Raw genomic sequence first — 23,661 nt, forward strand, 5'->3', positions numbered from 1 at the left:
TCTGCAGGGTGAGAACTGGGTTTTACTCATCTTAGCTGTTTGATATTTGCATACGATGTGTATTAAATGTTTAGATGCCTTCCCCTACCTCTGGTCTCTTATTTTTTTTAACTGATCACTTATGTTTCCTCACAATTGGTTATTCAGAATCACAGATCTGATCATGTCACTACCCTACTCAAAAACTTTGTTTTAAACTTTAAGGTGGCATTGAGGACTTTTCTCATGTATGATGAGTCTTACTTTTCTAGTCCTGTTTCTACCCTAACCCCTCTTTGTCTGTCCCTACCCCTTTCAGGTCCTCACAATGCAACGTATGGTCCATCTACTCCGAGACCACTTATCATACTTAGACTGTGCCATCTACTTTGTCACTTTTTTGTTTGTTCATACAGTTTCTTCACTTTGGGATGCCTCTTCCCCTTCTTCAACTATTAAAATCCTACTCATTTTTTAAGACTCTTGGGGGAAGAAGGTAGGGAGAAGAAAAAAAGAAAAAATTTATTTCTTGAGAACTCCTGAATTGCCTTCTCTCTTTTCTTGCTTACACATCAGAATCGAGGTTTGTTAAGGGCGCCTGGGTGGCTCAGTCGGCTAAGCATCCGACTTTGGCTCAGGTCATGATCTCACAATTCGTGGGTTCGAGCTCCGCGTCGGGCTCTGTGCTGACAGCTAGCTCAAAGCCTGGCCTGTTTCCAATTCTGTGTCATCCTCTCTCTCTCATCCTCCCCTGCTCACGCTGTCTCTCTCTCAGAAATAAATAAAACATTAAATAATTAAAAATAAAGAATCCAGGTTTGTTAATCTGTTACAGTTACAACCACCACCATACTTCACTTTAAATGTTGTATCTATTGAATTAAAGATCTGTTACTTCACAGGTATACTTTAAAGATTAAGTTATCTTTGACAGTAAAGGCGTCTTATACTTAAATGAGTAAGGGGTGAATTTTCATACCCTTGCCTCCCATAGGAATTCTAATCGTAAAAACTGGTGTAAGGAGGTATCCAATTCAGAAAGACTCCTAAACATATTTACAATTTGAAAGTGACTGTTTTCCTTTAAGTAATACTAAGTTCTTAGGGTCAGCCTTGTATCAAAACTAATTTGGGGTCACAATAATAGTGGTTATACTGTGCTGAGAAGGGCTATCCTGAAAAATCTTTATGCAGAATTGTATCTGGTGTGAGATAACTCTGTAGCTAAGCTGAAGTTTTTTGTTTCTTTAAACAGAAAATAAAATTTAATTTTGTACCTGAAGGGAACTTTAATCTCCTTGCATTGGCTCTTTCTGCCTCATCTGTTCCTCTCCCAGTCATTAGTTCCTTTTCATAATTTCATCATATATGTTTTTAAAAATGTTTTTGGTGGGAAGATTATTCAGAAACACAAACTGTTAAAAGCTGAATTAAATTAATACAGAGAGAAAAAAATCAGTTTTTTCTACTTTGGCTTCTTTAAAAAAGAAGTTGTTCATCTTTAATGGTGTCTTAGGTATTTCTCTGGCAGTTGGCAAGTCCTCTTTATTATGTTACTTGGAGACAAAAGTTATACCTAAATTAGTGTATTCTTTGACACATAAAGGTGCTCAGCAACCTGATAGTCTTATTAAAAGTATAGTGGTATAGTTTGCAAAGGGCTGCCTATTGTTTAGACTTTGGTTAAAATAGGAACTTTTATTTGCAAGCAGCCTTTTGTTTCCAATATAAAGTGTTTTTTATTATAAAAATTATAATATAAAAATATTATATATAAAAATCAGAAAATACTAAGAAACAGTCATTTTAATACCTTAATGTACATCTTTCTATATCCTTCTGCATGCATATATATTTAGCCATATACATATATATGTGTGTGTATATACGTACAAATACATTTACTTTTATGTATTTAGAAAGTAATTATATTATATATGCCAATAACTTTTATCAGGCAGTGTTTTGAGTGTCTGAGATGTGCAGAATATAGTCTTAAATACCATGAGGCATTGAGAAAATTGTTGGATAAATAGTTCCTACCCTCAAGATATTCATAGTGTAGCTGATTAAGATAGGACAAATGTCTAAGAAGAAATGTGAAGTCCAATGCAGTGGCTAAACTACATGGCATATACTAAACACTCAAGAAGAATTAAAATTCGCCTTCAGAATCAGTAGAGGTGGGCAGGTGAAGATAGCTAAGTACCCAGCATGTAGGATGAGCTCACTAAGTGCTTAATTTCTGCCTTCATCCTCATCCTCATACCAGGCACTTCCTCTAGATGTCTAGGAGGGTACTGATTCCGCTTATTCAAGTAGAGAAGTTGAGAGGAAAAATCCTTACTATTTCAGGAAGAACTCTGAGATGTCTAAGTTGTCCAGGTAGAGAGCTGTTTTCTGCACATAAAGAGCTAGAGTTCTGTTAAAGAATCCAAACAGCTTTGAAAATCATCTACTTACAGATAGTAGGTGAGTTTTCGGGCAGTAATTGCTTTTATTTCACACTTTCCACCAACCGAAGTTGACACTCAGTACTGTGACAAATAATATATAATTCTCATTTGTTATTTTAGAAAGTGAGGATTTGTGTTTATTGTGCCAAGAGTTAAAATTTCTGTTTCTTTGACATTCTGGCACTTCTTGGTTTGCTTCATGGCCTAGTTGTCGGGAAATAATAAATAACAAAACATGTGTGAGAGAGAAGAGACTTGTTTTCTTTTTTCTAAGTTCTCATGTCTAACTTAAATTTCCAAATTCTCAAGTGGTTTCTATTCTTGTCTTACTGGGCTTCATTATCTCTTTAGCTTTTTGCTTATAAATCATGCTTCATATATGTGAATAGCATTGGGAACGTGACCTTTCTCATGACCCTGTAAGCTAAGATTTTGCTGTGTATTTCCCACAATAAATGTCACTAAAACATATACATTCTGCTTTTCCCCTAGGTAAAAATCTCTACACCAATGAATATGTAGCTATCAAACTGGTGAGTAGAATCTATGTTTGTAGTAATTATATTTTGGTGCTCTCACCCTTCACATATCTTTTTACAGGAAATAGTTGTAAGCATTCACAAAAGTACTATTTTTTTCCTTTGCATATGGTCCCACATAGTCCTTTTCCTTTAGCCATATATAGTGCTACAGTGATGAATCACGGTACACTGTATAACACTCTATAGTTAGATGAAGCCAAGTATACTTGTGGCAACAGTGCATCAAAAAATAGTTATTAAAAATAGCTGGAAGAAAAAAATTGCTGGAAGACTAGTAATTTCTATGTGGTTTGTACCTTTCACAGTACTATTTTAAAAGACAAAAGCATTGAGAATTTTATCATTTTCTTTTGCTTGACTTACTGATCCATTTTTAAAATGTAAGGTATTTATTTATTAATATACTTAGTAGAGGACCAAATCTGAACGTCAGTTCATTGCCTTTAATATCTGTCAAATGTGAAAAACACATCTTGTCAAATCTGAAGCAAAAAGTTCACTTGGTTTTGTCAGCACTAATGAATAACTAACCTAGTCACTAAAGATAGCATCCTCTTATAAATATATGTATTATTTTTGAAGACTAGTAACTTTTTAAATATTTTATTCATTTTTGAGAGAGAAATAGAGACAGCATGAGCAGGAGAGGGTCAGAGAAAGAGGGAGACACAGAATCCGAAGACAGGCTCCAGGCTCTGAGCTAGCTGCCAGCACAGAGCCCAATGTGGGACTTGAACCCACGAACTGTGAGATCATGACCTGAGCCAAAGTCATATGCTTAACCAACTGAGCTACCTAGGTGCCCCTAGGAATAGTAATTTTAGAAGAAAATTCTTTATCTTATATTTAAGGTCAATACAAAATCATTTCTAGTCATATGAAGTTATGTCATGTGACTAGTTTCTTTTTTTTTAATTTTTAAATGTTTGTTTATTTTTGAGAGAAAGTGAGACAGAGCATGAGTAGGGGAGGGGCAGAGAGAGAGGGAGACACAGTATCCGAAGCAGGCTCTAGGCTCCGAGCTGTCAGCACAGAGCCCGATGTGAGGCTCAAACTCACGAACCATGAGATCATGACCTGAGCCAAAGTCGGACACTTAATAAACTGAGCCACCCAAGCGACCCATAACTAGTTTCTATGAAACTGTGTAAATGTTTGTCCTTCTAATAAGTTTCCCAGGATTTGCAGGCAGTTTGGGGCTTTATTAGTTGGAAGACAGAGGAGTTAGGGGGTGAAGGAAGTATCTCGTGATAACCATAGTGACGCTGTTCTTTTCTAACGAACTGCACTTAACCACATCCACACCTGCTCTGTGTGTGGATTGAGCTTGTCAGTTTGTGGAGGAGCCAGAGTTGTTTTGCGAAGACAGCTAGCAGACAGTTATCAGATTGGTTTCTCTGTGAAGACGTGAACAGGAAGCAGGGCTTAGAGCAGGTAGCTGCTAGGGAACCAAGGGTTTTGTTTGTTGACTTAGAACTCTGGTTAGAGAAATGGGAGTAGGAAGACAAGTAATGCATGTAACAATGCAGCCCAACCAATGTCTCAGATAGAATGTCAAAGGATTAACCATAGTTTTTATTTATAGGAATTTGGTTCTGTAAAAGTGTTCTCTAGCTCATCTCTTTTTTTACTCTTTCTGTTTTACGACTTTGGCAAGTTGGTCTAGTAACCAGGAGTAGCTCCTGAAACCTGTGAAAACACTCTCTCAGTACTGTATATTTATTTGTTACCGTTCCTTTATTTTTCCAGACCTCTCTTAGAGCCTTTTTGTTAGGGGCAGTTTTTTCTCTATATATTTCTTCTTCCAAGTTCATACTAGTCAACCTAGTTCAATAAGCTTATATAACGTATTGTTGACATGATGGATCAGTGCATTTCACTTACAGTTTATTAAACTTTATTCTACTTTGTATTGCCTAGAGTGACAGCTAAAAGTAATCTTCATGTTGTCTAGTATGGTGTGTCTCAGGAGCTCATTTCTCTTTCAGATAAATCTTAAATAAAGACTTTCTAGGATAGCAATCTTGTCTGTGGGCCACCTCTCTTGCTGTTGGGCTGTGTTCTCCTTGGGAGATAAGAGGGCTGTAACTGAGCTCTTTTCATTGTAATAGCAAAATTTGCCTTAAGCATTATAGTCCTGCAAGACTAGGTAGCTGTCTGCTGTCGGTTTAGGATTTCAGGCAGACATGTGTGTTCCAGAATAACCGTGATTCTGGCAAATAGCCAGCCCTTTGTGGAAATGTAATCAGCATCTGGCACTGAAATACAAGGAAGCCCTGCTGGTGCTGTTTTCCTTCTACTTTGTTTGGATCTTCATTTTGGGCTCTTGTTTCTTAGATTTCTAGGAACCTTTTTAAAAAACCATATACAACATAAAATAGTATAATGAGCCCTTCCTTTACCCCCATCATCAAGATTTCCCAGGTTTTTTTTTTAACAGAACTTTTCTAACAGTTGTTAAAAAAAAAAAATCTATCTTTGCTGCTAATCTCGATGCCTTCCACAAAATGTAGACTTAGTGTTTACAGTGTCCTTTATTCATAGTGTTTCCAGGAGAGCACCTTAAAGCTTCAGGTGTCTGAGCAGGCTTCAACTGTATGCTAAAGGGGTTGGCTTAAAGGGTGTAATACTTTGATCTATGATAAAAAGCTTCCTCTGTCCAAATATATGTGACATATATGCCCACGTTCAGCCTTGTAACTCTAAAATAAAGAGTTTTTGCTTTATTAATCTACTAGCTTAGTTACCCAACATCAGATTGAATATTTCCAATCACAGCATCTACTGTGAAGTAGTTCTAGTAGTTTTAGAGCATTATATTTGAAGAAGGATCTGTGGCTTTTTCATTCATTGCTTCTTTTGGTTTGTCAGAATCCAAAGACTTTGTCCAGAAAAAAACCTCCAGAAAGATCAACCTCTGGTTCCATATTAATTTGTTGTCACTGTTTCTCTTGGGCACATTGTGAATTATTAGTGATTGTTCTCAAGGACAAATTCTGTAATTGGCTGTTCTAATGGTGCTCCAGTGGAAGATCTAAAACCAGATGGAAACCCTCCAGGGTGATCCTTTCCTATTTGAAGAGAGAAGTGAATAAAAAAGTGACTTTAGAGTGTAATTAGCTTTATGTAGTTTTTCTTTTGACTACAAGAATCTTGAGGAGCTTGAACTCCAGCTCTGATGATTGCTGATTTTATAATCAAAGAAGGATATGAGTTCTTTCATAGACTTCATTAGGGATATGAACTACTTTAGCCTGCCTGAACTTATTTAGAAAAACCTTCCTAGAAGCAAATGGATAGACTAGATAACTTCAAGGAGACTTAGGAATTCTGTGATTTATGGATTTATGGATTTATTCTATTTCTTAAGAAAAATGCAAAAACTTCAAGTGGATTCAGGAAGAACTTTCAAAGATGATCAAAGAAGTAAAAAAAATAGGACCAGTGAGGAAAGGTTCAAGGAATTGAGATTACTTTGCCTGAATAAGAGATGTCTAAGAAATTATTGAATAGTTTTGTAATTTGAGGATAGTTAATATAGTATTCATAGGTTATTGAGGAGCTATTTTGTTGAGGACAAAAGGCTTAAGGTTCGGTAGTAGAAATTTAAACTACATATAAATACCTTCGAAATCATGAACTGTGTTAAACATCAGCATGAATTGTCAAGGGAAGCTGTGGGATCTCCTTTCTTTGAGCCTATCTTACAAAGAGTATAAGTAACCATTTATCTGAGAAAGGACAGTTTTTTCAACAAATGTTTTTGGGAATACCGGATATCCATATGCATTGAAGTTGAACCATTACCTTACATCCTATGTTAAAAATTAACTCAAAATGGATCAAAGACCTAAATGTAAGAGCCAAAACTATAAATCTCTCAGAAGAAAACTTGGAGGAAAAGCTTCATGTCATTAGATTTGGCAGTGATTTTTTAGATATGACGTAAAAAGCACAAGCAAGAAAAGAAAAAAGATAAATTGGATTTTATAAAAATTAAAACCTTTTATGTATCAAAGGACTCTGAACATAGTGAGAAGGCAACCCATGGAATGGGAGATAATATTTAAAAATCACGTATCTGATAGAGAATTGTATCTAGAATTTATTAGTTTTTTCAAAGTTTTTTGTTTTGTTTTGTTTTGTTTTGTTTTGTTTTGTTTTGTTTTGTTTTGTTTTGTAAGTGCAAACACAGGCAGGAGAGGGACAGAGAGAGAGGGAGAGAGAGGATCCCAAGCAGGGGCTCGGACCCACGACCTATGAGATCATGACCTGAGCAATAATCAAGAGTCAGATGCTTAACTGACTAAGTTACTCAGGTGCCCCTAGACTTTACCATTTTAATAATTTTTAAGTGTATAGCTCAGTGACATTAAGTACATTCACACTGTTGTGCAGCACCATCTCCAGAACTTTTTCATCTTCCTCAACTGAATTCTGTACCCATTAAACACTGACTCTGCATCCCTGCCCTCATAGCCCCTGGCAACGACCATTGAATTTTCTCTCTGTGAATTTGACTACATTAGGCACCTCATATAAGTGGAATCATGCAGTATTTGTCCTTTTGTGTCTGGCAGGTTTCTTACCTCTCCTCTCCTTTCTTTTCTATTTATTCTTAAATAATCTCTACACCCAACATGGGGCTTGAACTCATGACCCTGAGAAAAAGAGTCACATGCTTTTCTAACTAAGCCAGCCAGGCACCCTTTGTCTTGCTTATTTCATGTAGCACAATGTCTTCAAGGTTTATCCATGTTGTAATATATGTCAGAATGTTTTTCTTTTTTATGGTTGAATAATACTTCATGTATGTGTTGAACTAAATGTAATCATAGTTTGTTTACTCATTTGTTGATAGTACTTGGGTTGCCTCTACTTTTTTATTATTGTGAATAATGCTGTTATGAACATAGGTGAACAAATATCAATTTGAATCTTCACTTTCAGTGTTTTCAGGTATACATCCAGAAGTGGAATTGCTGGATCCTATGGTAATTCTGTTTAATTTTTTGAGAAATTGCCATACTATTTTCCATAATAGCTATACCATTTCATGTTCCCACCAGCAGTGCACAAGAGTTCCAATCTCTGCTCATCCTCACCTATGCTTACTTTCTGTGTTTTTGATAATAGCTATCCTAAAGAGTATGTAGATCTGTCTTCTAGGGTAATGTTTGATTTTCTTGTTAACTAGTCCACTATACTGTCAGTTCAGAATAATCAGCCAATTCTTCAAGTTCAGCATAGAACAAAATGACCTGGTAGTCAGGCTGTTTTATCTCCAAGGTCTTTAGAAAACTATATTTTTGCAAAGTTGAACATCATATTGATTAAAGATACATATTTTAATTACAATTACAATCTTTAATTCTCTTAAGTATAAAAATAAATACACATATAATGTTCCTACAGCATTATTCATAATAATGAAAACTGAAAAAGTCCAAGATATCTGAAAATTATGGTATGTGCATGTATGCGTGTGCACACTGCACATACACACATATGCAGGAATACTACCGCCATTAAATTTTATATAAAGCTTTATGGGGCACCTGGATGCCTCAGTTGGTAGAGCATGTGACCCCTGATCCCAGGATTGTGAGTTCAAGGCCCACTTTGGGTACAGAGCCTACTTAAAAAATTATATAAAGCTATATACTGCCATGGAAAGATGTCATTATTACATTGTTGAATTTAAAGACACATTACAGAAAAGTAAATATACTGTGATCTGGTTTTAAATATATGAGTCTATATTACATATAAATATATATATGAATAAATATTTGGAAGGGCATTCACCAAAATGTTAATAGTGCTTTTCTTTAAAATCATAGGATCTCAGATTATTTTTACTCTCTTCCTGATTTTTGTGTATTTCAAATTGTTTTCTGAGCATATGTCTTTTCTAAAAATAATAAACCTGTTTATCATCTAAAATTCATAATAAAACAAGCAAGGAATACATGCTGGTATTTAATTAAAAGGTTTGGCATCTGGTTTCCTAGGAGAATACATTTCTGGAGAATACTTCTTGGTGAGGGAGCTATCTTTGAATGATGGCTCATACAGAGTATTTGTATTTAAATATCCATGGATACTTCAGCTTCATCCTTCCCTAGCTGTGCTTTCAAAGAGAAATTGTGGTAAGAAAATGCTATCATATATGGATATCATCTCTAAAGTATTAAGGAGTCTTGGCCCTGGTTTACTTTGAAAACCTAGGAATGAAAAATTTTTATTTGTCTAAATCTGATCACAATTTCTCTTTTTGGGTTTCAGGAACCAATAAAATCACGTGCTCCACAGCTTCATTTAGAATACAGGTTTTATAAACAGCTCGGCAGTGCAGGTAAGTCAAGTCTGTTTTCTCCACGTACTTAGCCTATAGCTTAGCTGAAAGACCAAAAGTATGCACATTTTCTTGTCTACTAGACCTTTTTTTTTTTTTTTTTTTTCCCTACCGGACCATGTATCTCCCCTGCTTGCTGCATAGGTATTAAATAAACATAGTCAACTAAAGCTACTTGATCTCTGGCTCCTGGAGGGCCAGTTGATTAGGGATTTGTGATGCCATGACTATGCCCACAAACCACCTGAAATACACAAAGTTTGGAGTGTTGCTTTTTGATAATTTCACTCTCTTTTAATTTCTTTGAACCAAAAGAATAGAGGAGGGGTTGGCAATTTGCAAGCAATATTTTATACTAGTGAGACTATGTATCTGTTTTAAGGATCTACTAAAATACATGTTCTGAAATACCTTAAAACTGTCCTTTTATCCATTTGGAAGACCTAGTTATGTTATTGTAATAACCTAAGACCTTTGAGGATTTTTTTAAAATTAAGTTCATATTTTTTTTTTAAACATGCCTATTTTTTTACCTAAAAGCGCTAATTTCTGAAATACCTTACTGGCTTCCAGGAAAATATCTTGAGTAAGCAAATGTTACCAACCCTAAAGAGGTATACATATGGCATATTGCTTGCAGAAGATGAAATTGTATAGTACTAGTTTCATTGTTTGACATTAGTAGACATTCCTCGACTTTATGCTTTCTCCAGTGTGATGGTTTTATGTGAATGACTGAAACATGTTTTTATTTCAAGGACCACTTATTGAAGGTATTATTGGAGTAATTTGAGTTTCACTTTCTAGAATATATAGAATTATATAATAGCCACACAGTGTTATTCAAGTTGTCTTACATCCTGACTGTGACAGTAATCAGCCATAGTCCTAACCTAGCAAGGCCACAGTAGGCATTTGTCTTTCATGGAACTTAAAATGAGTTCTTGCTCACAATAGCCTCTTAGTATATGTTTGTTCATTGAATTCTCAGGACATAAGTATAACTTGAAACTTGTCTTTCTAAAACTAAACTTTTTTTTTTAAGTTTATTTATTTTGAGAGAAAGAGACCACAAGCGCAGGAGAGGGAGAGAGAGAATTCCAACTGGGCTTCATGCTGTCTGAGCAGAGCCCAGTGTGGGGCTCGATCCCATGAACCATGGGATCGTGATCCAAGCCAAAATCAAGAGTGAGACGTTCAACTGACTGAGTCACCCAGGTTTCCCCTAGAAGTGAACTTTTATTTTTAAAAAAAATTTTTTAATGTTTATTTATTTTTTTGAGAGACAGAGCATGAGAGGGGGAGGGGCAGAGAGAGATGGAGACACAGAATCGGAAGCAGACTCCAGGCTGCTCGAACCCACAAACCTGAGTCGAAGAGATCATGACCTGAGTCGAAGTCAAACACTTAACCGACTGAGCCACCCAGGCGCCCCAGAACTGAACTTTTAAAGTTGGCTGTTGTGTTGTTTTTGTTTTTATAAATTTCAGGGTGACAATTATCACATCTCATTTATGATATTTCTGTTAATTTAGATGAGCTATTTTAACAGCCATTTCACTAGTTGACCTTTACGCTTTTATGGAGTTTTACTCAACTGGAACCTTTACCTCTTTTATATATATATATAAGTTGGCATCAGCCCACGCTTTCTGAATTTTGCGGTTATATAATTGATTTTGAGCACCCAAACATCTTAAATGCCATATTGGGATATTTTTTGGTCTTGATTCTGTTACTGGTGATTACATATTGAACATTCTTTAATTGTAATTGCACATTCCATCCCCCAGCCCTGCAGTGAGACCATAAGCTCCTGAGAACAAGGCTTGTATTTTCTGTAGTCCTTGTGTCTCAAGTTTATCTCCAGGCCCAACATAGTTCTTTCACATGGTAGGCAGTTAGGAAGTATTTTGGTGAGGGAAAAAAGTTACAAAGATTTGATAAGTTTGCCCTCTTAGATTTTTGCCAAGTTATTAATAAAAATATTTCCTGGAGATGGTCAAAAAGGGAAATTTATTTTGAAAGTAGATCAGTTGACAAGAAAGTAGACAGTTTTTAACCATATCTTAGTATAAATGTAAGCATGAACACCCAGTCCTAACTTACAAGCACAAAAATTTCTCTCCCTGTTTTTCTAGAGTAAGTTCCAGCTGCAAATGTAACTCATCAGTAGTTAATGTTTAAACAGCCAGAGCTTAGATGCCACTCTCTTCAGAACCAAGGTGATGTGGCATTGTAAATAAATAACATTTCATGCCAAAAGCACACAGTGACCAAAATAATGTAATCTTTGTTTTTACGGACTAGGGTTGTCTGTCATTATTCATAACAGGCCAGTGACGTGCAAAATATTTGGGTATCATGACAAGGAATACTTTAAAAGGGGGAAAAAAGTCCATTGTGACTTAGATTTTTTTCAAGGACTTAATCACAGCTCATAAAATGGATGAAATTTTTTGGGAGGAATTATTTTGAGAAGGGGCGGGGCAGACAGAGAGGGAGAGAGAATCCCAAGCAAACTCCACACTGTCAGTGCAGAGCCTGACACAGGGCTCATACTCATGAACTGTGAGATCATTACCTGAGCCGATATCAAGAGTCGGACGCTTAACCAACTGAGCCACCTAGGCGCCCTGAGACTTTAAATTTCTGAAATAGGAACTTTTGTATTGGCTTGGGAGTGTGATCATTTATTCCTTAAGTATCCAGGTCTTAAATCTTTACCTTGGGTTTTGACCCCATTAATGCCCTGACCATATGATATGATCTGGAAATTCATAATCAGCTCCCTATTCATAGGAAGATAGAATGGTAGCACTGGATGACTGTGAACATGATTTAAAGCTGGAGTTCTTCCTGACCATACTTTCTTTTCCTTCTTTGATCTCTACCACCTTCCCTTCCATTCTATTCTGTTCTCTTGTGGGCAGTCATACCTCACACTCTGTTGGCTAATTGTGGCTTTGCCATCAAGAAATTTCAAGACCTGATTATTTACCATGATGGTTAATATCTCTCATGGAAGTAAAGAGGACCTTGATACTGAAAAAGATGATCTTGATCATTGTCATAGCTATCATTTTTTCTTTTTTTCTTTCATGGTAGAAGCTAAGTTATAAAATACGAAAGGATATTTTGAAAAGAAATGACGATCCATCCTCTTACTACCCAACTCCACTACGTTTCATTTGAATATCTCTTCATATACAGATATGTTTCATGATTAATCTCAGTTACGTGTAACTACATCTTCTTTCATTTAGCATTACAACATTTGTCGTGATGTTGCAGTCTTTATGTTTCTAATCATTGTGTAATAGCTCATCATACTCATAGGCTATAATGTAGGCATCCATTCTGTGTTGTCAGACATTTAGGTAATTTTTATTTGAGGAAATCCTTTCCCCTATTGATTTCTGATATTACAGCTCAACACTTGTATTTGGTCTCCCATTTATCCCCATATGATGGTGATTTTCAAATGTTAAAAGAGCTGTTAAATGGTAGATTAGGTCTATTCCAAATGATTTAAAACGAATTAGCGAAAGAAATTATAGGAAGGATAAATTCTGGCTTTGTGTAACAATTAGAGTAGTATGAAAGTAATCTAAAGTCATCAGTATGGATCTGGATAAATAAATGATGATATATTTGTACTGTAGAATTAGCTATTAAAAAGAAGGTAGAGCCCTATGTACTAATACGGAAAGATGCCCCAGTATATTTCTAAGTGAAAAGTTTTACAAAACAGTATAGCATCATGTTAGTATAGTATAAGAAATACGTATATAATACAGCTATGTCCACGGGAGCATAGAAAATATCTGATTGGATATACAAAAAATTTAATAATGATCACCTTTGAAGAGTATGATTAGAAATGGGAAGTGGTGGCACTCTTAAGTTTTAATTTTTTTTTTAACATTTATTTATTATTGAGAGACAGAGACAGAGCCTGAGCAGGGGAGAGGTAGAGAGAGTGGGAGACCACAGAATCCGAAGCAGGCTCCAGAGCCCAATGTAGGGCTCAAACTCACACACTGCGAGATCATGACCTGAGCTGAAGTGGGACGCTTAACTGACTGGGCCACCCAGGCGCCCCTTAAGTTTTTAAATTAATCCTTTATAATTTTTGAATTTTTTTTTTAATGTTTTATTTCTGAGAGAGAGAGAGAGAGACAGCGTGAGCAGGGGAGAGTCAGAGAGAGAGGGAGACACAGAATCTGAATCAGGCTCCAGGCTGAGCTAGCTGTCAGCACAGAGCCCGATGCGGGGCTCAAACCCACGAACCGTGAGATCATGATCTGAGCTGAAGTCAGACGCTTACCTGATGGAGCCACCACGCGCCCCTAATTTTTGAATTTTTTGCCATGATCATTTATTATCATCATCATCATCATCATTATTATAACAACTAGTTTTTTAAAAGACCCAGCAGTGCGTTTATGGTCTCCCTCCTGCCTCTTCTATCACCAGGCAACCCATTTCTGTCCCCATTTATCCTGGGCCATGTGTAAACAGTTTCAGACCTAAATTCAACAAATGATAATAAAGTGCTACAATGTCCTGTTTCTTTTCTTTCCAAACACCTTCTTGTAGGAAGAAAAACAAATTGTGAACTGGTATAAGCTGTCTTATGCAGTAGGATTTCTCATCTCCTAGATGGAAAGGCAGTTTTCAGGCAGAAGTTGAATGGTTATGCATTCTGGATGTTGCGAGGGAGGTGTGTGCATTGAGTAGAAAGTTAGAATATATGACTTTTTAAAGAACTATTTGAACTCTAAGATTGAATAATTTTTTTTTTTTTTAAACCACATGTTGCTGTACAAGAAACATCCTGGTGCAGATTTTTATGCTTGGTAGCTTCCTTGGTTTCAGAAGACATAAAAATTTTTTTAATTACATTAAAATATAACCCTGGCAAAGTTGATTTCCAATGGCCAAGTGAATCAAAATGGGAACATTTCCTAGTGTTTTCACATAGTGGGATGGCTGGGGGTGGTTGTGTTTTGTGGTTGAACTTATTGAGTCTGAGATTACTGGAGGATTTCCAAGGTTACTACAAAGAAAAACAATATTTTTTAAGTATGAAGCTGCAATGGTATGTAAGGACTCTGAAAAAGTATTATATTCTTCACTATATGAAAATAATTTCTTTAATTTTGTCTTATTTTTGTTTCATTCCTTCTTAAATCACTGTGTTCTGATTTTTCAAAGCACAGAGGGCTTTGGCATTGAGCACAGTTATGCCTTTCTTTTCATATTTAACTTCTATAGATTGTTCTGAACATATAAGAGTAGGAGTCATGGCTTAAAGATCAACTCTGGATTCCCTGGAACTTGCTTGCCCTCCTAGTAGCTTTAGTGTTTGTTTGGTACAATGGGCCGGCTTCACAAGAGAGAACAGCAGTATTTAATCATGATAATTAAAGGCTGCAACCTTTGCAGTCAGCAGGTGAAAGTAACCATCTTGTTTTCTTTTCATTTTTTTAATATTGATGTTACGTTAATTGTGTTATAGTTACTGTGGGTAAATCCCAAACTTGTTTTCCTGTTACGGGGTTGTTTTTAGGTTTCCCTGTGCTCTCAGGGTCCTTTTACTTAGGAGATTATATATCATAAATTTTAAAATTTCCCAGGCCACTAATCCTTTGTCCAGTACAACACTTTTCCTGGTATCCTAACACAAAGGAATAAAACTTGGTAGATGACAGGTTTGAGGCCTAGATAGGCCGAAACCGGAGAGCTAAACAGATACCTAAACATGAGCGAGGGGACAGTATGAGCCTGAAGATTCATAGCTACATATGGACTGGTCATGTGGTAAAGGCCTAGTATATGTTTGCTAAATTAATAAAAGATAAATAAACCAGAGCCAATCATGCAGCTAAAGTGACAGGAAAGAAAGGGAGGGAGAGGGAAGGCATGAGCCAAGGGCAGGAACAAATAAAGAGGATGGGGAAGGGAGGAGTAGGCAAATGGCAAGAAAAGAGGATTCCAGATAGAGAAATGAGAATGCAAATAAATAAAAGAGGGTGGAGACCTTAGACTTTGCCAAAAGGAGCTATAAAGTTGCCATCTATTACTGTCCTCAAAATTAACTATTTCTTAGGAACAGTGGTTTTGAATAATAACTTTGGCCTTTTTAGAGGAAGTACTAGAGTAGGGTATGGTAAATTCTTATCACTTCACTTGACATTTGGAAAGGCGTAACTGTAATAAAGACAGACGCTACAATGGTCTCTGCTTCTGCAGCCTTCTTAATGGTATTGAGAGATCCTGGAGGTAGTGGAGGAACTCCCATTGCTCTGCTTAAACAGTTAATTCCATTTCCACCCAGCAGCCTGCCTGGGAAACATCTTAGGGACTCTGGGAATAAATGTCATGTCTTAGTTGATCTAAGCCTGAGCGGCCATGTCCTGGATTTTCAGCAGCTGTTCTAATCTGCTTATGAGCATTCTGCTTTGGCTGTCTTGTAAAGGAGATGCTAATCCTCAAATTTAAAAAGACAACAAGATACTTACTGCAATTTCACAGTATAACAGAGTCCAGCCAAAATCTTATTGGGCAGAGAAAACAAGTGAATTGAAGTATCCAGTAGGTACTTAATATGGTTATATTTCACTTTTCCCATATTTAAGCACAAGGGAGTTTGGTGACTTACTTACCCAGAGTCCTACAGTAGGCAAACCTGAGCTAGGAATGTTTTTACACAGACTTTTTTCTTGTGTGTATAAATACACATATCCCCAGTAGATTCCTGGGGCCTTCCACCCATTATCCCTTCCCTAATTATAATAGAGTGGTAGAAGATAGTCATACAAATGTTTAATTGAAGCTAAGGCCCAGAATTATCCCTTCCCCCCTGCCACGTGAAAGAGTAGGATTTCCTGTTTCACACAGTGCCCTCAAATTTTATGCTTTAGAAGGCTGCCTTTGTTACTTCCAAAACCTTTTATGGTCTTGGACAATCTAGGTTTTGAAGCATTTCTTTCCAAAGTAAACTAATCACTTATGTTGAATATATATGCTGTGTATACAGCTGAGAAGCTCAGAGCTACCCTATGCAAGCCATTTCACCCATTGAAACCTTTAGGCTGTGAATAAAGACCATGTTCATAGAGCTTATCAGACTTTACAATTTTGAAATTTCTAGGAGAGAATGGTTTTACATGTTACCAAGAAAAGGTAGGAGGTGCTGGTTGGTACCAGAAAAAGAGCTTTGATTCTAGGCAATGGTTAAATTAACAGGAACAACCATGATTCTCCTTCAACAGAAGAAGAAAGCACGTATCTGAAGAAAATCATCAGAAAGAGTGAGATTGACAAAACCTTCCTGTAATGTTGTGAACTTCCTTAGGAGTATATTGTAAACAATCTGGGCAAACAAGAAAATTAAAAATAAGAAAAGCTGCAGAGATGTTGCAAAGATGGGAATTTTACTTAAAATAGAAGTGAATCATGTAACAAGAGTAGTTATGAACAAGTAACGTACCTCAACATTGATGTCCAGTATTTAGGAGCCCTTAAGGAATTTAGAGGAAACTTTTTAGTCTCCAATGTGGTAGAAAGTTTTCATAACAAAAGAAGAAAGGATGAAGTAATGAACTTGGTAAAAGAAAGTGAAATCTGGACCTTTCTTTCCATGTATAAGTTTTTCATAAGTCAGTCTGCTAGAGGTATTGTACTAATATACTAAGGTATACTCTTAATGAGTATAAATGGGCAGCTTTGAAATTACATTTTGAGGACTGTGGAGATTTAGACACTTGCTGTCTTTAATTATAGGCAATGTGAATAAGTAGAGACAGCTAAGAATTGGAGTGAAGAACAAAGTTAGCTCAGTTTTTCCCACTGATTATTTGACTCATAGTTAACCATATCCCTGCTGTGCCTCCATTTCTTTATAGATACATAGGAAAAACTGCTTCTTATAATTTGTATGCCTGCTAGGTTTTAATGAGGTAATGTCTGTAAAGGCCTTGAATTCTTAAGGGAAAAGTACTATATAAACACAAGGCATTTACTGTTTTACATTGAAAACTGAAGATCTAACTTTTTTGTAGAAATGGAAATATCCTATGTACATTTCTCATAGCTTTTTTTTTTTTAATGTTTATTTATTTTGAGAGAGAGCATACAAGCGGGGGAGAGGCAGAGAGAAAAGGAGAAAGAGAATCCCAACCACTGAAAGTGCAGAGCCCAGCATGGGGCTCAACCTCACAAACTCGCAAGATCATGACCTGAGCTGAAATCAGGAGTTGAATGCTTACCTAACTGAGCCACACAGGCCGCCCCATTTCTCATAGCTTTAAAAAAAAAAAAAAAAAAAAAAGGGAAACAAAAAAGAAAAAAAAGATAATAAAATTTTTTTTTTTTTAATGTTTTTTATTTCTTTTTGAGAGTCAGAGAGAGTGCGAGCAGGGGAGGATCAGAGAGAGAGGGAGACACAGAATCCGAACACAGGCTCCAGGCTCTGAGCTAGCTGTCAGCACAGAGCCCAACACGGGGCTCGACCCCACGAACCGTGAGATCATAACCTGAGCTGAAGTTGGACACTTAACCAACTGAGCCACCCAGGCACCCCATGTATCTGACTTTTGATCTCAGCTCAGGTAGTGTTTCTTTCAGAGGAACTAAATATACTAATGTTAGAACACAGTTATACTCACTTAGGCCTCCCTGATGAGAATGAATACTTATACTTGCACAACTCCACAGCCTTTCCTGCCAGTTTGGAGGGGACACTTGGCCAGAGTGATCTTTATAATACCTGGGAAAAGAACCTCAGGGAAAAAAGATCACATTGCCATACCTTTTTTTTGTTCTGTAAAACCAAATTGAAACTATTATGCAAGACCCAGGCAAACTGGTTCAGTTAATGTGTGGTCTTTATATAACTGGATTCATTCATGAATTTGCCAAGGAAGTGGTGTTATTAGTGCCTAACTACTGAAACATCATAAGTCAGGTTTATTAGAGGGTCTATGGACTGTTAGTGAATATCAGTGACCCAAGAAAAGGAAGGATGCATATAACTGAGCTATCTCCTGTTTCCAGTGTAGATGATGAGATTTCTTATGAAGCCAGATAGTGTAAAGGAACAGATAGTAAATACTTTAGACTTTGTGGGCCATCAGTCTCTATGTAACTATTCACCTCTGTTCCTATAGCACAGAAGCAGCCATAAACAGAAAGTAAATGAATGAGTTGTATTCCAATGAAGCTCTATTCGTGGGCACTGGAGTTAGAATTTTATGTAATATTTGTGTATTACAAAACAATGAATCTTTAAAAGTTTCCAAATATTTAAATATATAGAAACCATTCTTAGTTTTTTAACCATATAAAAGTACCTGGGCCAGATTATATGTAACCTCTGGGCTTAGTTTGCTGATTTGTGCTCTAGCATGGCAGTGACCAAACATCTTACTCCTTTTAATCACTGCATTCAATTTGCAGATATAGAAATTATCTCAAAGAACTCTGTGCCACCCTTGAGGCACTGTAATGAGGGGACTTAGAGAGCCCCATCTCTGTCACTCTATGGGTTTTCCATAGTCTAATATGCTGCTGGATTACGAACTATTTAAGGTCAAGAAACCTCTTTTATTCATTAAAGCATTGCTTGCTTATTACTTGATCCAAAGAAAAAACTCAACAAATGTCTGTTAAATTGTTGAAATCCCAGGATATAAGTTCTTTGGGTTTTTTTTTTTAATTTTTAATGTTTTCTATTTATTTCTGAGAGAGAGAGAGACAGTGTGAGCACAGGAGGGTCAGAGAGAGAGGGAGGTACAGAATCTGAAACAGGCTCCAGGCTTTGAGCTAGCTGTCAGCACAGAGCCCGACACGGGGCTTGAACCCATGAACCGTGAGATCATGACCTGAGCTGAAGTCAGACACTTAACTGACTGAGCCACCCAGGCACCCCAGGATATAAGTTCTTGAAACAGTACTTGACTGGCAGTGCAGTCACCAACTTAAGTGGAAGCTTCTTTTCCTTCAAACTCAAGCTCTTCTTCATTTGGTGGTGACAGTAATTATTAACTGTTAAGCACGCAGAATAGAGATATGAATGAATAACTGAAGATATTAAAATGAAGTCTCCCAAATTATTTCTGCAAGGATTTGCTGTACAATCAGAGACATTTATATTCATTAGTACCTACAAACAGTATCCAAGAAGTAGCTCCATGGCAAAAGTTTTCAAATTGAAGCCCATGAAAGGTAGGAATTATGTGTGGTTCTCATCAGTATACTGGCTATAGCATTGCAAGTCTGCAGACCAAAATGGCCCATTAGCAGCTAGAGAATGGTTTGGATACAATCACACTGAACTGCTGGTCATAGCTTATCAACTTTTTGCTTGGCTTCCACTCTCAACAGGTACAGTTCAGAAAAGACAATCTAGATCTCTTAATTCTGCTACCTAAAAAGGAGAGTAATGTTAGAGGATGAATTTGCAATTATCTATGCGGTTTGCCCAAAGGTAAAAAGAAGTTTTTCACTTAAAAAATTATTTTTGTAAATTCTGGAGAAAACGAATATCACTGAAGGTTTAGAAAAATATATAAAAGAAAGATAAAGTTTTGGTCACCACCGTGGTGAGTCTCTGTATTCACAGCTACTATTACTGTGTATATTTCCTTAGTTTTTTTATGTATATACTTTTCTTTAAAATTTTTCTGATTTATAGATAAGTCTGTTTATCAAGTGGAAAGGAATAAATTTCACACAGTGCTGAGTTTCTTTTAGCCTTTTTAAAAATAATTATAATTCCAGGATAGTTAACCTACAGTGTTATATTAGTTTCAAGGGTACAATATAGTGACTCAGCAATTCTATACATTACTCAGTGTTCATCATGATAAGTGTACTCTTAATCCCTTTCACCTGTTTCACCCATCTACCTCCCTAGCCCCAACCTTTCCTCTGGCAACCATCCCTCTGGGTAACCTTCTGTTCTCTAGAGTTAAGAATCTGTTTTTCTGGTTTGTTCCCTTTTTACTTTATTCATTTGTTTTGTTCCTTAAATTCCACATTTGAGTGAAATCATGTGGTATTTGTCTTTCTCTGATTTAATTCATTTAGCTTTATTATTTAATACAGATTTAAGAGATGAGGTACTAAAAGGGTGAGATGAGTTCAACATTAAGTTGAATATTGTGACTGAAAAATAATGGCAGGGTATCTGGTGGGGTCTGTCAGTAGAACATGAGACTCTTGACCTTGGGGTTGTAATTTTGAGCCCCATGTTGGTGTAGAGATTGCTTAATAATAAATTAAAAATTTTTTTTTTTACTTTAGATAGTGCGAGCAGGGGAAGGGAGCAGAGGGAGAGAGAAAATAAAGCAGGCTCCACACTCAGCACAGAGCCTGATGTGGGGCTTGATCCCACAAACCTGGGATCATGACCTGAGCTGAAAACAAGAATTGGCTGCTCAACCAACTCAGCCGCCCAGATGCCCCAAAATTAAAAAAAATAAAAAATAGTTGCAGTACTGAAAATATTGAAAATAGTTCTAAGAAAATAATAAAACATGTTAGAAAATAAATTGGCAAGGGGCTCATCTTTGTGCTAGTTTATTTTATTTCCTATACAGAAGCACTGTCACTATGGGGACTTGGTACCTAATTTTAGGCTATAGGCTTTGGTCAAAATCCTAAGTTATTTCTTAGAACACCATGTTTCAGTCACATGAATCACATATGAGGTTAGGAGCTAAAGATAGCACACAGGTGAAAATCACATACAATCAAAGTTAGCCTTGAAAAATCCATTAAATTGCCTATAGAGTATATAGTCCAACTGGATATGTATATATGATCATGATCAGTAAATATGTATTGTGGACTATGGTTTTATAGTATATACAGTGATACATAGTTTATGTAATAAAGTATACATCTGCAAAATATTTTATGGTAGTTTTTAACTTCTCAAACTTTGGCCAAATGTATATTGTTAAGTTTGAGTAAATAATATTGGTTCTTAGGCCATTCCACATCTACTGTTTCTTCATTTTACTCATTTTTTAAAAAAATTTTTATAGTTTATTTATTTTTGAGACAGAGACAGAGCATGAGTGGGGGAAGGGCAGAGAGAGGGGGAGACACAGAATCCGAAACAGGCTCCAGGGTCTGAGCTGTCAGCACAGAGCCTGATGTGGGGCTCAAACCCACCAACCGTGAGATCTGACCTGAGCCGAAGTCAGATGCTTAACTGACTGAGCCACCCAGGTGCCCCTTCATTTTACTCATTTTTATGAAAGGCTTGATCTAGTAACTATACTAATGGTTTACATCTGTTTTCTACCTGTAAGTTCCCTAAGGAGAGAGTCTGTGTCTTGATTTTTATTTCTTCGCTCCCTAAACCAAGGTGTAATGTCATCTACACACACTCAGTACTCTCATCTACGCACACATAACTGCTCATCTTCCTCCTTTAACTATCATTTCCTACATGTGATCTTAGCCAAAAGGCCGAGAAGCAATTCATTTCTAGACATTATATGTAACGGCTCCTCTTCCTCCTCTTTAACCATCAGAAGGAAGATGGGCAGTTATGTGTGTGTGTTGATCAACACTGTTTTAATTACCATTAACAGAATGTATTCTAATTAGCTTAGATCCAAAAGGAAATTTTACTGGAAGATCACAGGGATGTGTCTTGGAACAGGAAGGAAATACTCTACAGATCTCACTAGGGATTGGTACAAAGCACTTGAAACACTCTAGAAACCAAGACAAACTACTCTCTCTGTCTCTGACTTTCTGTCCAACTCTTCCAGACTCTTAACACTTTATTTGACTCTTCTGCGTAGGGTCATTAAATGTCTTGCCTCGTTGTTTGTTAGCTCTCTTCATTTCTCCACATTACCAGCCTTCTCTGCTTCTCCTTACAAGTGGTAGAACCCTTTCACATAGCGCCTGTTGATTTAAGCGCCAGCAGAGACGGACTGCAGCCCTGTGTCCCAGTTGCAAGTTCCTGGGAAAGAGACTGGCTGACTCAGCTTGGAAAAGCTTTCCAGTGCTGGCCTAGGTACCTTATACAGTGGGTACGGAATCCTATGGAATGCACCATTCCACAGAGAGTAGGTTCTTTAAGAATGTGGCTTAAGAACTGGAAAAAACAGTTGATAGTATGACAAGAGAAGGATGAGTTTACCGACCATATTTTTCTTTCTTTTCATTTAACACTTGCTAAGAATGCAAAACATTTTGCCTTAGGACATTTTAACATCTTGAGATTCTCCAAGTAGAGAGTGTGAAGACAGCAACTGTGTATTGTCCTGGCATAGGGTAATGCATATTCCAAAAAGATCACTGCCTCTTTCGCAGTTAGTTGTGCCTGTGTTTATTGTACTTACCCTACCCTTATTGGAAAAGAGTAATTCTAGGAGGGAAACCTGCTTTGGGCCTTTATTACCAGAGGCAGACCTTATATATACTCTTATACTCTGAGGGGGTCTGGAATGATAAATTGAAGTTTAAAGCCGTATCTGCCAGACTTGAAGACTTGCTTCTTTCAACATAGTGGCTCCTCTCAGCAGGAGCATTTCACTTATTTGAAATAAGTTAACATTAGGACAGTAGCAGAGCCTCCTATTTAAAACAAACAAAAAAGTTAAAGTCCTATCCATTGAGTAAAAGGTGAGAGGGATATTTGAAAATATCTAAGCCTCTGAATATATTTTCCAGAAAGAGTGACCTCATTGCCACTCTTGTTTTCTGAGGGAGCAGAACCTAAATATAAAAGTCTCCTTGAGTTGGTGACTCAGCAGCAAAAACCTGAGATTTGGTATATGGAAAGCATCTTCATGTTACAGTATATGGAATTATCTTTATTCATCTCTGTCTTTATTTTATTTTATTTTTACAAATAGTTTATTGTCAAATTAGTTTCCACATAACACCCAGTGCTCATCCCCACAAGTGCCCTCCTCTATGCCCATCCCCCCCTCCCCCCCACATCCATCAGTCCTCAGTTTTTGTCAGCATTCAAGAGTCTCTCATGGTTTGCCTCTCCCCCTTTCCCCCACCATTTCCCCCCTTCTTCTCCCCCTTGTTCCTCAGTTAAGTTCCTCCTAATTCTCCTATACGTGCAAACATATGATATTTGTCCTTCTCTGCCTGACTTATTTCGCTCAGCATAACACCCTCAAGGTCCATCCATGTTGCTACACATGGCCAGATTTCATTGTTTCTCATTGCCATGTAGTATTCCATGGTATAGATAAACCACATCTTCTTGATCCATTCGTCCGTGGATGGACACTTAGGCTCTTTCCATGTTTTAGCTATTGTTGAGAGTGCTGCT

General features: G+C 36.9%; 1 protein-coding gene across 13 annotated transcripts in view; it reads left to right on the forward strand.

Moving 5' to 3' along the window:
- Nucleotides 1–23,661, forward strand: part of CSNK1G1 (casein kinase 1 gamma 1) — a 188,168-nt gene that overhangs the window by 99,046 nt on the left and 65,461 nt on the right. For all 13 annotated transcript variants that reach the window (XR_005525838.1, XR_005525841.1, XR_005525840.1 and 10 more), the window contains exons 3-4: nt 2,928–2,968; nt 9,266–9,335. Coding sequence is in view for 10 of the 13 variants with exons in the window: in XM_039219050.1 (XP_039074981.1) it covers nt 2,928–2,968; nt 9,266–9,335 (111 nt within the window). In the remaining 3 variants the exon portion in view is untranslated. The remainder of the gene's footprint in view (nt 1–2,927; nt 2,969–9,265; nt 9,336–23,661) is intronic.

The sequence above is a fragment of the Hyaena hyaena genome, unplaced genomic scaffold (genome assembly GCF_003009895.1).
Source record: "Hyaena hyaena isolate Hyena2069 unplaced genomic scaffold, ASM300989v1 scaffold_15, whole genome shotgun sequence".
Classification (NCBI taxonomy): Eukaryota; Metazoa; Chordata; class Mammalia; order Carnivora; family Hyaenidae; genus Hyaena; species Hyaena hyaena.